We start from the raw sequence: 15,232 nt of genomic DNA on the forward strand, positions 1-15,232 counted from the left end.
AACTCAGGAGTCCGGTGGGTGGACCTATCCGTGTACATACAGTGATGGCTAAGTCTCTATAGGACCGGACACCCAAGCCTAAAATGAACAGATTGTAAGCAATGATTCAGTACGACTTGGTACGATTTACATGAAGGAAGAGTTCTTTCCTGGCAATCGCCTGCTCATCAGTGGAGGAGACTGCTGCTATTCCATGCAGCGATCTTCTCCACAGTATGGAGATCACTTGTCCCCATACTGACTCGATTGCCAAAGGCAGAGCGCGATTTGACGGCAAAACGATTTTTAAGCATTGCCTGCCGGACGAGCATTTGCTTATTCATCGGCAGCACCTTTAGGCTGGGTTCACACCTGAGCGTTTTACAGCGCGTTCCTACGCGCTGTAAAACGCTAAACAGGCAAGAACCAATGATTCCCTACGGGAATGGTTCTCACCTGGGCGTTTTACAGCACGTACGATCGCGCTGTAAAACGCCCGACGCCCCAAGAAGTTCAGGAGCTTCTTTGGGGCGTCTTGTCGCGCGCTCCCGTACATAGACCGACGGGAACGCGCGACAATGGGCGTTCGCTTGTTCCAAAGCGCTCCATCCCGTACGCTCAGGTGTGAACGCAGCGTTAGGGCTCTATTACACAGGCAGGTCAAGGCAAATGAGCGTTCTTACAAACGCTCGTTAGTGAGGATATGGCCGACTGTCGACAGGTCTAATGGAGCCCCCATTGCTTGACATCCCTACTTAGGAGTCCAGTGGGCGCTTCCATCAGTGAATGGCGGACATCTCTGTATGTAATGACAGAGGAAAGCCTGTTCGTCACTAATCGGACCGCCCACCGGACTCCTAAGCCCAGACTAAGCGGGGATATCGAGCAATAAGTCACAAATTATGACTGTACATTAATCTGCTCAGCTCCTCCTGCTCTCTAACATACTGAAGCTCAATGAACGTCTCCATTCTTGCCGCAGACATGGTGGACAACGTGGTGAAGAGCTCCAAGGAGTAAAATACCAGGTCTCCTTCATTCAGGGCAACGGTCACACTTGGGCCCCTTGCAGACGACAGTGTGCGGATTAGGTCCGGATGCGTTGCGAAGGCAGTCAGTGAAAAATGCGCGATTTCGCAAACAAAGTCATTCAGTATTGTCTGCGATCGCGTTCAGTTTTTTTCGCGCGGGTGCAATGCGATTTAATGGTTTTGCACGCGCGCGATAAAAAACTGAATGTTTACAAATCTCTTAGCAACCATCCGTGAAAAAAAAAACTCATCGCACCCACACTTGCTTGCGGATGCGATTTTCGCGCAGCTCCATTCCAGCATTGCGTGGAAAAAAAATAATCAAAAAAAATAAAAAGATCGCTGAATATAGAACATGCTGCGATTTTCACGCAACGCACAAGTGATGTGTGAAAACCAGCGCACATGTACAAAGCCCCATTTAAAATTAATGGGTCCGGATTCCGTGTGGGGGGCGCAATGCGTTCGCATTACGCATTGCACCCGCGCGAAATACTCGCTCGTGTGAAAGGGGCCTTAGGGTCCATTCACACGTCTACAAAATGGGTCCGCATCCGTTCCGCAATTTTGCAGAGCAGGTGCGGACCCAATCAATTTCAATAGGGCCGCAAAAGACGTTGACAGCCCACAGTGTGCCGTCCGCATCCGCACTTCCGTTCTGCGGCCCCGCAAATAAAATAGAACAGTTCCTATTTTTGTCCACAGACACGGACAAGAAAAGGCATTTCTATTATAGTGCCGGCCACGTGCAGTCCGCAAAACAGTTGCGAACGTGTGAAAGGACCCCAACAGATAACTCCGCCATACATGTGTTGTCAACGGGAGAGAGGAGAAAGCTGGTGACAGGCACTTTTGGCACTCCAGCTATTGTAAAACTACAACTCCCAGCAAGAATACTTGCTCTGCTCATATAGAAATAAATAGAGCATGCTGGGAATTGTAGTTTGGCAACAACTCAAGTGCCGAAGGTTGCTGACCCCTGTCCTAGGAGAACAAAAGCAGCGGAGCTCCCCAAGTGTCGGGAGCTCCCCATAAACCATCATCTGAATCCGCCGTTCTACAGCAAAACCACAACCCTTTCCCCAATTGTAAAATTGGACAAATCTAACTATTTACCCATCCCGGTCATCATGCAGCGGCTCATAAGTCATCTGATAACATTCAATTCGCTTGAGGAAATCTTCCACCACCTTTTCCCGATCGCAGTCCTTGTAATCCGGACTCGATAACTTCACTTGCTAGGGAATAGAAAAATCAAATAATTAATAAATAAATAAATAAATACAAAAGTAAAAAAATAAAAATAAATTTGAAATGTAAAGTAAGCTAATGGATCGGTTCTGACTGTATCCCACGGGATCTTACAGTGATATTTTCAGCAATGATGTCCGGGTCATCACAGATGGATTCAATGAAGAAAACCTAATTAGTGAAGACAGAGAAAGAGTTAATTAATGTCAAGCACTGGCCAAAGGAACATATACATTTGCTCTGGCCCATAGCAATCAATCGGCAGTTACCTTCCGTCTCCCTAGTGCCACCTATGGGTGGCCTTACTGTAAAGCCTCATCCAACCCTCTGAAGCAGAGATCAACAACCTCCGGCACTACAACTCCCAGAATCCTCCTTTCATTTCGGTGGGAGTTACAAGAAGAGCAAAGAGCGCATGCTGGGAGTGTAAGCTTTAACTATTTACTAGGCTCACAAGGGGACTTTAATAGGTGATTGCTTCAATAATACACTGCAATTGCTTATGCAATGCATTATTCTGTCAGTGCTATACTGACATCCGCCAGCAGGCTGCGCAAGAGAGGTTCCAGCCTGCCATGCACAGACATCGGCACCTTATGATGAAAGAGAAAGCGAGAAAGAGAAAGCGAGAGAGAAAGCGAGAAAGAGAAAGCGAGAAAGAGAAAGCGAGAAAGAGAAAGCGAGAAAGAGAAAGCGAGAAAGAGAAAGCGAGAAAGAGAAAGCGAGAAAGAGAAAGCGAGAAAGAGAAAGCGAGAAAGAGAAAGCGAGAAAGAGAAAGCGAGAAAGAGAAAGCGAGAAAGAGAAAACAGAATGTGTCGGCAGATAAGAACCATTTGGCCCATCTAGTCTGCCCCATATACTAAATCCTATGGATAGCCCTTGGCCCTATCTTATATGAAGGATGGCCTTATGCCTATCCCATCCATGCTTGAACTCCTTCACTGTATTTGCAGCTACCACTTCTGCAGGAAGGCTATTCCATGCATCTACTACTCTCTCAGTAAAGTAATACTTCCTGATATTAATTTTAAACCTTTGCCCCTCTAATTTAAAACTATGTCCTCTTGTAGCAGTTTTTCTTCTTTTAAATATTCTCTCCTCTTTTACCTTGTTGATTCCGTTTATGTATTTAGCAGTTTCTATCATATCCCCTCGGTCTCTTCTTTCTTCCAAGCTCTACATGTTAAGGTCCTTTCATCTTTCCTGGTAAGTTTTATCCTGCAATCCATGTACCAGTTTAGTAGCTCTTCTCTGTACTCTCTCCAAAGTATCAATATCCTTCTGGAGATAAGGTCTCCAGTACTGAGCACAATACTCCAAATGAGGTCTCGCTAGTGCTCTGTAGAGCGGCATGAGCACCTCCCTCTGTCTACTGGTAATGCCTCTCCCTATACACCCAAGCATTCTGCTAGCATTTCCTGCTGCTCTATGACATTGTCTGCCTACCTTTAGAAAGCGAGAAAGAGAAAGCGAGAAGAAATAACAAGAAAAAAGAAGAAAAAAAAAAAAAAAGGGAGAAAAAGAATAAAGGAGAAAAAGAAACTGATCCCTCTGTAACCACTTAGATGCCACAATCAATAGTGACTGTGGCATGTAAGGTGTTAAACAGCCCAGACAGGTGCTTCTGCTGTTCCAGACTTTACAGCTGGAGCTCTGCAATCATGTGAGAGTCAAGGACCCGTGCAGCGCTTAGACTTGGCGCTACAAAAAGGCAGCGTTTTGGGTGGTGCCCGTCTGTTGTACATAAAATAGTGTCTGTAAGACAACTGGCTGCAGCAGGAGCCTCTCCCCCAATACAAATCACAGCTAAGCCACATCCTCAGCTATTCCCCAGTCAAAAATGGAATAAATCAGCATGAATATTGGAGTAAATCCTGCAGGCTGATAGACCTATATACGGGAGATGATCTTTCACTCAATGTTTGTCTTGAACCGGAGGCGCCCAGAGTAGGGTTCTGCCTGGTTGTACTGTATGTCATGTGTACTGACATGTACACACATCATTAAGGGGGAGGGGGGATGAAACTGGCTAGATCGCCATAGGCTCATTCAGCGGTGAGCTGTTCCCCCCGAGCACACATGCATGCTCAGCCGAGTGTGCACCTGTTGTTCAATGGAGAGAGAAGAGAGGGGAATAGGCCGCTGTCAGACATCCCCAAAGCTAAAATCTACCATGCTTGACCCTTTTCCCTGAAATCCTCCACCAGGGCGGACAGTCGGGACACCACCATGCAAATGAGATGGTCGGCTGGACCTGCCGAGATCAGCGGGTCCGGCTGACAGTGTCATGGGGATGGCCTGTTTTATCCGTCACAGCCTCCCATTCAAAAAAATCTGGTGATCTGTGGGGGTCCCAGCTGTCAGACCCCCACACTGATGGCATATCCTAGCAACATGCCACAAATGCCTAGTTTGATGGTCAGTACTAGCTACCACCAGGTCTCCAGTATAAGTACCCCTCCATGCACATCCCCTTAAAAGGGGTATTCCAACTGTTACACAGGATAAGAGGTAACTACTACAGCAGGGGGGGGGGGGGGGGGCACTCATAAGCAACCTCGAAGCCCTCAAAATGAATAGAGCAGCAGGCTGTGCATGCCCCCTGCCCCTTCATTCATCTCTATAGGAATTCGCGCGCTTGCCCTGCCGCTTCATTCATTTCAGGGGGTTCCAAAGGGTTACAGCGAGTGATTCGTGGGAGTCCCAGCAGTAAGGCCCCCCACCATCGATCTAATAGTTATCCCCAAACCTACGGAATACGATGTAACAACCAGAATACCCCTTTAATTCTCTATGAAGCCTACCATGCTAATAAAAACCATGCTACTAAAAAAAAAAAAAAAAAAAAAATGGTACAGAAGACCCCATTTAATTCCCAACTCCACCTAAAACCAGGCATTATATAACCATGAAAGTCACGGGAGAAGACACCAGAACATCCGCGCTCCTCGTAGACCGTACCTTAAAACCCCGTTCCTTAGCAAACTGCAGGATCATAGACCTCCTCTCTCTGGTGGTGTTGGTGGCATCGAAGACCTGAAAAGACACAATTCAATACATCACAGATTCAGCAATGTCCATTACTTCAGGCCTAAAATCTGAAGGTCTAAGGCTGGTCCTACAGGAGATGAAGCAGGGGGGGCACCAGGTGAGGATGGCAGACAATCTACACCATGGCTTCTCACAGAACGTGCATTATTGATTGAACAGCGCATTCACAGGAACTGTCCAGGAGTACAAGACCATGGCTGTTTCCTTCCAAAAACAGCACCACTCCTGTCCACAGGTTGTGTGCGGTATTGCAGCTCTGCCCTATCGACTCCAAATGGAACCGAGCTGCTACATCACACGAAACCCATAAACTGGGGTGGTGCTGTTCTTTGTGCTTTTACATCCGTGCCGCAAAAGATTCTTCACTGCAACATGAGGACCATGGGCCCATCGAAGTCAATGGATTCACACCGCAAATGTACCCATAGAGCGTTTTATGTGAATGAGGGGAATAAGCCACTGTCAGACCCCTCCACCATCAAAGGATCCTGGTCATACACAGTCGCTGGCTGGCTGACCCCACCGATTTCAGCAGCCGACCATCTATAATGTGTACGGTGGACTCCTGACTCTTCCCAGAAGCAGACGTCAGGGGAGAGCGATCCGATTTCCACTTCCCAGTCCCTTTGGGAGGTAAGTCGCAGACCGGTGACTGGCAGCAACTTCCTCCACATACAGGATACATGCATGCTTGGCCGAGCCAAACGTGAGCATGGAGGGGGTCGGGAGAGATAGTGATCAGCCAAACAAGTTTTTTTTAAAGGGCATCTGTCAGCAGTTTTGTACCTATGAAACTGGCTGACCTGTTACGTGTGCGCTTGGCAGCTGAAGACAGCCGTGTTGGTCCCATGTTCATATGTGCCCACATTGCATGCGAAAAATTGTGTTTTAATATATGCAAATGAGCCTCTAGGAGCAACGGGGGCGTTACCATTACACCTAGAGGCTCTGCTCTCTGCAACTGCTGTGCCCTTCTCCACTTGGATTGACAGAGACATGCATGATGACATTTACGCTGCCTGGCCCTGTCAATTAAAAGGGAGCAGCAGTTGCAGAGAGAACAGAGCCTCTAGGAGTAATGGTAACGCCCCCGTTGCTCCTAGAAGCTCATTTGCATACATTAAACCATTATTTTTCTCAGCAATGTGGGCACATATGAACATGGGACCAACACAGATGCCTTCAGCTGCCAAGTGCACATGTAACAGGTCAGCCAGTGTCATAGGTACAAAACTGCTGACAGATGCCCTTTAATGCATATGGCCATGTATATGGTGTCACGATCACAAAGCTGCAGGACATGTCAAATATTTACTTACCGCAACTTGTCCTTCCTCCCTCGTCAGATAAGTATGGACGTCCCTCAGGGCATGGAGTGCACACTGCCTGCAAAAGATCACGGACATTATGTAAAGCGCTGCAGAATAGGTTGGCGCTATATAAAGATTATTATTACGGACACTGGTTAGGCCAAATAGAGCACCCAGCGAGCGCGGCGTTCAAGGCCGTCTTGTTGGGTTTCATTTGCAGTTGGAAGTAGATGGAGGACGCTTCTCTGCGAGGTCCTATGAGAAGTCCTACTAAGTTATATATGGTGGATTTCTGGACCGTTGCCATATATTAAGGCCCCTTGCAGACGAGCGTTCCTCCTGCAGCGAGTCCGCAACGCAGCTCCTGGCCTGACCTCCCAGCGCTGCCGGGGGTCACATAGCATTATATAGATTTATGATGCTAATGCAGCCAGTGTTATCCAATACATTCCAGAACTGTAAGGGTTACATAGCATCATAAATCAATATAATGCTATGTGACCCCCCGGCAGCGCTGGGAGGTCAGGCCGGGTGCTGCGACGCGGACGCGCTGCGGGAGGAACGCTCGTCTGCAAGGGGCCTTAAGGGGAATTCGGGTTATTGGGTCGTACAGTACTCAACGTCCCTGGTGCCAACATTGATCCAAAGTAAATGGAAGTCAATGGACGCTTCAGAATGATAAGGCTACTTTCACACTTGCGGCAGAGTGATCCGGCAAGCAGTTCGTCACCGGAACTGCCTGCCGGATCCAGCAAAACGTGTGCCAACTGATGGCATTTGTAAGACTGATCAGAATCCTGATCAGTCTGAAAAATGCCAGGTCAGAAAATGCATTGAAATACCGGATCCATATTTCCAGTGTCATCCAGAAAAACAGATCCGGGATTTATTTTTTTCACCTTTTTTTTGGGTCTGCACATGCGCAGACCGGAAGGACGGATCCGGCACTAATACATCCCTATGGAAAAAGAATGCTGGATCCGGCATTCAGGCAAGTCTTCTGTTTTTTTTCGCCGGAGATAAAACCGCCAGCATGCTGCGGTTTTATCTTTTGCCTGATCAGTCAAAATGACATCCTGAACGGATTACTCTCCATTCAGAATGCATGGGGATATGCCTGATCAGTTCTTTTCCGCTATAGAGCCCCTAGGACGGAACTCTATGCCGGAAAAGAAAAAGGAAAGTGTGAAAGTACCCTAAAGTGTTAAAGTGGACAAATCTTTATTGTGGTTGCAGCTTCATTTTCTTTTTTCTGCTCCAAATCTCCTGCACAGTTAGTTGCCTATACACGCCGCTAGAGGGAGCTTACATTGAACGCCATATGAGCTCCTATGCTCCCCCTGGTGGTGGGGGATTGTTTTTTTTTTTTTGGATCAACGCTGCGTAAATATACGTTGTTGCTCTCCATGGATCGCTCACGTATCAACTGACATCCACGCATTAGTGGTTTTCCAGGGACCGTGGGGCTGTGGCGACACCACCGAAGCACACCCCATTTTGTCACAGATTACGGATCCTTTACGGGTCTGTGAACATCACATGAATGCATCCATGTCTGGTCCGTGGGTTTTCATGGACCACTGGTAGGAGGTAGCCTAGCCGTGTCCATGGAATACGGTGGACACACAGAGCAATAAACGGACACATGGACCACTGACGTGTGAATGAGGCCTTAGTACCTTTCACAGTGCTTCAGTATGTACCACTTGTCATGGTGACGTTCCAGTTTGGGGGCGTGTCCTTACTTCTTAATTCCCCCGTGGACAACACTCCCCAGATTGCACCATGGACCCGCTCAGTACACCATCCATGGCCCGGCTCATGTAACGTCCCAGAATTCTGGCCCTTCCCCTCAGGTTGACCATGTGTCCACTGTGCGCTCGCCCATGTACATTGGAGGGAGGGGGGGGGGATCAGGCAGCTGAGATTATTTGCTTGATGTACAGCACAAGGGCCGTGTGAAGTTTAACCAAATTGTGCAGAAGGTCAGGCGTCCACCTTTGAACACTATTTTACATAGACAAACAAAGCTGAGCAATATCTCGCACTGATCCCGGGTTCTAGCCCGTATTAGAGGCCAGAGCTGAACTCACAATTCTGCTCTGAAGTCTCCCCAATACAGTTCTCTGATGCTTCTTGAAGAATTAGTTTTTGGAGTACAGCAGCCGCTGATGGACCTGGAGCCTGAGGGGGCTCAAGGGAACAGATCAGTATTCCAGATGAAGCATCATAGCTGGGGGGAGGGGGACAAGGACAAGCGAGGTCTCTGACGCTCATCCTGGGATAGATCAATGGGAGAAACAGAAGCCAATTACAAAAGTTAATTCTGGTTAGGTTGAGGGATAATGGAGGTCGGTGGGGGTCCGACAGCTGGGATTACAAGAACAGGGGACCGAGTGGAGCTCAGGTTAAGGCCTCATGCACACGGCCACTGCTTGGCTGTTCCGTGCACTGCGTCCGCGATTTGTGGCCCCCCAAGCACTGGCAACATCCTTGCGGTTGCCGCAGACCGATCAAGACTCATTCATCTTGAATGGGTCTTTGATCCGTCCGCAAAAAAAAAATTAATAAAAAAAATATTAGAACAAGTTCTATTTTTTTGCGGTGCGGAGGCACGGAGAGGGACCTTCCATGCTCCGATTCCGCAGCTTCTGGATTGCGCACCCATTAAAGTGAATGGGTCTGCATCCGTGATGTATATTGCGGACCTGCTGTTTGTGGGCAGCAATACGGCCACCACACAGTCGTGTGCATAGGCCCTAAAGGTGCATTCACATGACCGTATGCATTTTGCAGTCCGCAAAACATGGATCCCCAACAAATACAGATGAGGTCTGTGTCGCATCCGTTTTTTGTTTTTTTTCCCCCTGTGGATCCATTGTAACAATGTCTGCAAAAAAACAGACAAGAATAGGACATGTTCTATCTATTTTGCGGGGCTACGGAACGGATACACATTTTTTTGCGGACCCATTGAGATAAATGGGTCTGCATCCTATCCGGAAAAAAATAAATAAAAATGCAGATCGGATGCGGACCAAAAATACGGTTGTGTGAATGGGGCCCGAAGCATGTGTATGGGGCTGCCGGAGATAACCGAGCACAGCTAGACTATGAATGTGGCGGGGTGCCCAGGGTCACCTGTCCTTGCGATAATTGGGGTCCCCGCGGACGGACCCCTGTGAATCTCACCGCTATCCCCGCCCCTTGTACATTAGGTCTAACTGGCTCGGCGGGCGTGTCCTGGAAGCATTGTCCAGAGGGTCAAAGACCAGTCGGAATAGGAGGGGCGGGGGATGGGTAACGTGAGATTTGACTCCTTATTTGACACCATGGGGAGCCTTTAAGATGTGAAAGCAACCAGACAACCCCTTTAATAGACTCTATTTTGTCGCTTCTGATGACATCGTGTAGTTTTTGCCTTTGGCCCCAGGTCTAGTCACTGAATGCGATCAAGCCCATTTAGTCTCACAAACCGTAGGGAATTAACGGCTCCCGTTGCGATCTGCAAATACAGCAATAAAAAATAAAAAAAAGGCACAGAAACCTCACATCCCTGCGACTCACTTTCGTATCCTCATGGCTTCCTGATTGTCCGAGCGGAAGAATTCGTAGTTCTTGTAAGTCTGCACGGCTTCGCGGCGATACTGTCCCACATTAAATACTAAGAGAGAGGGAGACAGTCAGCATGGAGACCACGAGGAAGGGACAAGGTCACCATATCTTCACACAGCACATACAAAAAAAGACTCGCTGAACAAAGTCCAATGAGCTGAAAGGCAAAATGAGACCATTGGTCGCCCTGAAGGGAGTAGACAGCCTGGCCCAACGTCCGGCCAGTTCCGCAAAACTCAGAAATTCAGGTTCTACTCAATGCGGTTTTGGGCATATCTTCGCTCCCGACATTATATTTTCATACTAAAACAACCCTGGAGTACCTGCTCTTGTACTGTTCCTCTGTTATTCCTACTGATGTCAAATTAGTCAAATTTCTAGGAGGAATAGCAGAGGGATAACACGGTTTTAAGAAAAGATGCTCTAAGATCTTCTTGAACTGTTTTATGCTTCATCTTAGCTAAAAATGTGGGGCCTCCACAGGATTAGGGATCACTCAAGATTGGTCTGGTCAGGGCGAGGGGGCCGCCCACTGATCGCAAGGACAGGGCTCCTGTATCCCCAGTAAGAACGGAGTGATGGTCGATCACGCCCACTGCCGCTCCATTCATCTCTATAGGACTCCTGGAGATAGCCGGGTATCTTCATCAGTCCCACAGAGGAACCCCCTTCTTACGATCGGTGGGCGTCCCAGTCTATCCAGTAGCTAGGGGATAATTAATCCCACTGGAATATTCCTTTAAAAAGGGGTTGTCTCAGGGGGAAAAAAATAAAAAAAAAAATATATATAAGATAAATCCACTAGGGGCAATCAATTGATTGTCTCAGGTCCCGCTCCGGGCACCCCGCTGATTTTGCTCTAGGACCAAGTCTTCCAGAACGGGAGCCACTCTCACAGACTAGCTCTCCATTTTGGCTAAGGAGGTCCCTAAAAGGGCACGCCCACTGGAGCGGTCCTCACGAGACATCCCCTTTAATTATGTTTTGCTCTGCAATAGCGTTTCCTCCATGGTCGGCTTGTTTCAGGGTCCCTGCAAAATGCTTTCTCAAACCATATACACCCACTCCAGTCGAAAAGGACACGCACAACCGGAGGGGGCGGGGCATGACAACCATGTAGCAGTTTTGAGTGGAGTGCTCCTTTACTGCTGCACTTTGACAGGAAGGGGGGTGGGGGCATGAAGCCCTTTACCTTTCGTTGGGGTTCCAATCCAGTTGAGGTAGCGAGTGAGTTTCTTGGAGATGTACGTTTTTCCTCGGGCAGGGAGCCCAACCATGATGATCATTGTGGGGGAGTTGGTGAACTGGGGTATAGATGCTGCAAAAGATGGCGGCAGAGCGTTACAATTTTCATATTTAACACCTTTAAAATTTTAGCCTCCGCCCTACAACTTAAACCAAGGTCCCTAAAAAGATAAGTCATCAACAGTGGGGCTGCGACTCCGGGCACTCCCACCATCAGCTGTCTGAAGGGGCCACGGAGCTCGGGTACGCGCTGCGGCCTCTTCCTAGGCACAGCCATAGGTCGCTTGGCCTAGTGTCAGCTCAGTGCCATTCGAGTAAATGGAGCTGGGCTGCAATACCAAGCACAGCCACTAGCCAATGTACGGCGCTGCGCTTGGTATAGTATGAGGAGGCTGCAGCACTCCACCCAGCGCTGTGGCCCCTCCAAACAGCTAATTGGGAGGGGCACCGGGGGTCATACCCACCAACTAATCAATTATGGATGACCTATCAAAAAGATCAAAACTGAAATCCTAGGAAACTGTTTTTAAAGAGCACCTGTCCGCAGGATCAACCCCATTAAAATCACACAAGGCTTGATCCTGCTAATTAAACCAATACCTGTGAAAAATCGGTTGCAGCAAAAAAATAAATAAATAATAATTTATAGATAAAATAATAAATTATACTTGTACCAGCAGGATCAACCCTACCATGTGGCATGTCCGGTTTGATAGTGTTGATCCTGCTGAACAGTACTCTTTAAAAAAGATGCACACCATTAAAAAAAATATATATATTTTTTTATATTTTTTTTACCTTTGCCTGGGAATGAGTTGCAGTACCAGACACGACCCACGCATAAGAGTGGAGCCGTTTTTGGCAAATCTAACAATCTCTTCAAAGCTTTGCACATCCCCTACACCAAGTCCTAAAGAGTTTAGGGTTCCCTGGAAAGGGGAGAAAGGTTCTTACCAGTATAAACCCCCCCCCCCCCCAGTTACTACAGCGCTAGGCTAACATTTTATTATTTAATGAACGCAGTGACCATGTATTCTGCGCCATGTGGCGGTCTAGGGAGCAGCATTTGAGAACACACTGCCATCTCCAACCGGGCGGTGTGCCCAACGCAGACATGCCAGGTGTTGGAGCTTTTTTAGTATTCTAATTGCATGGAGGAAGCAGCGTGCGCAGGCCATATGGACTACAGCACTGTCTACACCTTTAGATCACGGAATCTTAAAGGGATAGTTTTAGATAAACTTGACAGTTTCACCTATTGTTGCAGTAATCTACCCATTTTTTGTATTTACTGCTTAACGCTCGGCTTTTGGTTGCAATTTATAAGAATTTCGGCATAAAAAAAAATTGCAAATTTCGGGGGAAGACATTTTTTTCCACAAAACAATTGCACCTTTTTGCAATTTTATATAACTTTCCCAACACGATAAATGACCCCCCTTCCCCTTAGTCTTTGTCTGGTGCGCTGAACTTATGGTTAAGTCGCTTGGCACCTATGCCCGGTTCCATAGCCCCCTTTCCTAGCTACGCCCTAGTGACGGACTCCCGACGCCGCAGTACACAGCTGGTCGCCATTGACGTATTCTTGGTACCAGCCTCATCAGATACCAGGAGAAAGTTTACACTCTGCCCTATCCCTGGCACAAATCCTGATGAAGGAGTTTGTTTCTTAGAAAGCAGAAGATCTAACAACTTACGCTGGCCATACCATATTAGATGTGTATCGGCTGGACCCGATGATTTTGGCAGGTTTGGCCGATCATATAATGTGCATGGGGGCCTCCCAACTCACATATGGTTGATGCTTGGCTGGGGGGAGATAAGGATTGGACATGTTGGATCTCATAACGAAGCGGATGTGGATGTTCTGCGTCACTTGAATATATTTGGTATGGGGAACCACCAGGCCTCTAACTCTTGGAGAAGTCCCTTTTCAAGTGACTGCTGACCAACGGAGCACAAGAGTCACTGGTGCAAGGGCAGTGATCAGGATAGCAAAGTTTGTGCGATCCAATAAACAGTCTGGGGTCCAATAAACAGTCTGGGGTCCAATAAACAGTCTGGGGTCCAATAAACAGTCTGGGGTCCAGGCAGAAATCAGGTTAGAGCAGAAGAGAATGGACGAGAGCGTTGTGAGATGGGGAAACAGCTCTCATTGTTTGAACACTTTGTGTGGATTAAATAAATGTTCCGGACTGACATTCTGCTGTTTGGCCACAAGATGCCGCTGTTTCCTAGGCACAGCTGACTGAATGCATCTATATTTCCATATTCATGAGAGGTGTGGTTTTTCAGAGCATGGAGAAGGAGAGCAGCAGCCATCTTGGAGGGAGGTGAAGCCAAGGAGCTGTGTGAGCAGAGAGTCTGACGGCATCCAGGTGTGAGAGCAACCCTCAGATACCTGAGCTGCAGCTGAGTGAAGCGGATAGTGTCCAAGACACTGATCCTGTCCAGAGGAAGGAGGATTGCGGCCAGGAACGCTGATGAGAGCAGAGGAACAAGGAAAACATACACCGTGGTACTGCATGCTTGTTGGAGAGACGTTTGGTCTGTGCAGAGTCACCAGCGGATACAAAGCAGACCCGGGTCGGTAAGATCGTGCACGCACCTCATTACAGTGTTGGCGCCTAGAGACTGAGTCCAGACCTGTAGTTCGTTAGGGTCTCTGCTTGTGTCAGGCCACAAGTGTTAATACTGTTCATTGCCAGGACACCATAACTTAAAGGGACACTGACAGCCCCAAGAAGCATAATTATCTATATATATGCATGCACAGGTCTTCTAATGTGTATTAAAAACATATAAGTATAACCCCTGTCCACCTTATAAATACAGCAAACTCAGGTTTTATAACCTGGCTGGGCGCGGCTGGCTGGGCGCAAGTGAAGCTGAAACGCCGCCCCTTGGGCAAAAAGAAGAGCGATTACATAAGGTTATAAAACCTGAGTTTGCTGTATTTATAAGGTGGACAGGGGTTATACTTATGTTTTTAATACACATTAGAAGACATGTGCAGTCATATATATATAGATAATTATGCTTATTGGGCCTGTCAGTGTCCCTTTAAAGTGACATGTCGCATTGGAGAGCTGATAAAATTCACACAAACTCAAGCCAGGCTGGCGTTTTGCTCAGAAGGAATACTCAGGCACGTGCTACAGGACCAGTTATGGGAGGGGGAATACTGTAGATCTGTGCAAGATTGAAAGCCGTTGTGCTGCACCGCAGGATAGCCCGTACCGCACACCCATATTCTTGGTCTTTTAGGGTAATAACAGGTAAGGTGTGGCAGATTAGTTGTGCCCGCCAGTAGGTAAATTACAGCATTTTCCTCCTGCACCCATCGGAGGGTGCCGTGCAGCACAAGGGTCTCAGCCTTCGGGCTGGGTGTATGTAAATTTATTGTGTGTTCATTACCACATTTTAGTAAAATTTTGTTTTGGCAAAAGCTGGTGTTAGAGTTGCTTTCCTCGTTCATGACTTCGCTGTATCCTGGGGAGCCCACAGCGGCGCAAACCAGGCAAGTCATAGTTGTTCTTCAAACAATGAATTTTCAAACAGATTGAGCAACGGGTTTCAGGCCGTACCGGCCTCTTCATTAGGCAGTACAACGTTATAACACATATGTTGTATCGCCTGATGAAGGGGCTGGTACAGCCCCGAAACGCATTGCTTTGACAAGCTGTTTGAAAGTAAAATTCATTGTTCACTTACCTGGTTTGCACCACTTTAAATCTCTTTTCCGTCTTT

At 47.7% G+C, this 15,232-nt stretch overlaps 1 protein-coding gene across 4 annotated transcripts in view; it reads right to left on the minus strand.

Moving 5' to 3' along the window:
- PFKFB1 (6-phosphofructo-2-kinase/fructose-2,6-biphosphatase 1) overlaps positions 1 to 15,232 on the minus strand; it is a 52,911-nt gene that overhangs the window by 16,785 nt on the left and 20,894 nt on the right. For all 4 annotated transcript variants that reach the window (XM_044305268.1, XM_044305270.1, XM_044305272.1 and 1 more), the window contains 6 exons: positions 11,430 to 11,555; positions 10,190 to 10,286; positions 6,632 to 6,698; positions 5,223 to 5,297; positions 2,376 to 2,432; positions 2,127 to 2,248 (listed from right to left, as the gene is read on the minus strand). In XM_044305268.1, coding sequence (XP_044161203.1) covers positions 2,127 to 2,248; positions 2,376 to 2,432; positions 5,223 to 5,297; positions 6,632 to 6,698; positions 10,190 to 10,286; positions 11,430 to 11,555 — 544 coding nt within the window. The remainder of the gene's footprint in view (positions 1 to 2,126; positions 2,249 to 2,375; positions 2,433 to 5,222; positions 5,298 to 6,631; positions 6,699 to 10,189; positions 10,287 to 11,429; positions 11,556 to 15,232) is intronic.

Source organism: Bufo gargarizans, chromosome 9 (assembly GCF_014858855.1).
Source record: "Bufo gargarizans isolate SCDJY-AF-19 chromosome 9, ASM1485885v1, whole genome shotgun sequence".
Lineage (NCBI taxonomy): Eukaryota > Metazoa > Chordata > Amphibia > Anura > Bufonidae > Bufo > Bufo gargarizans.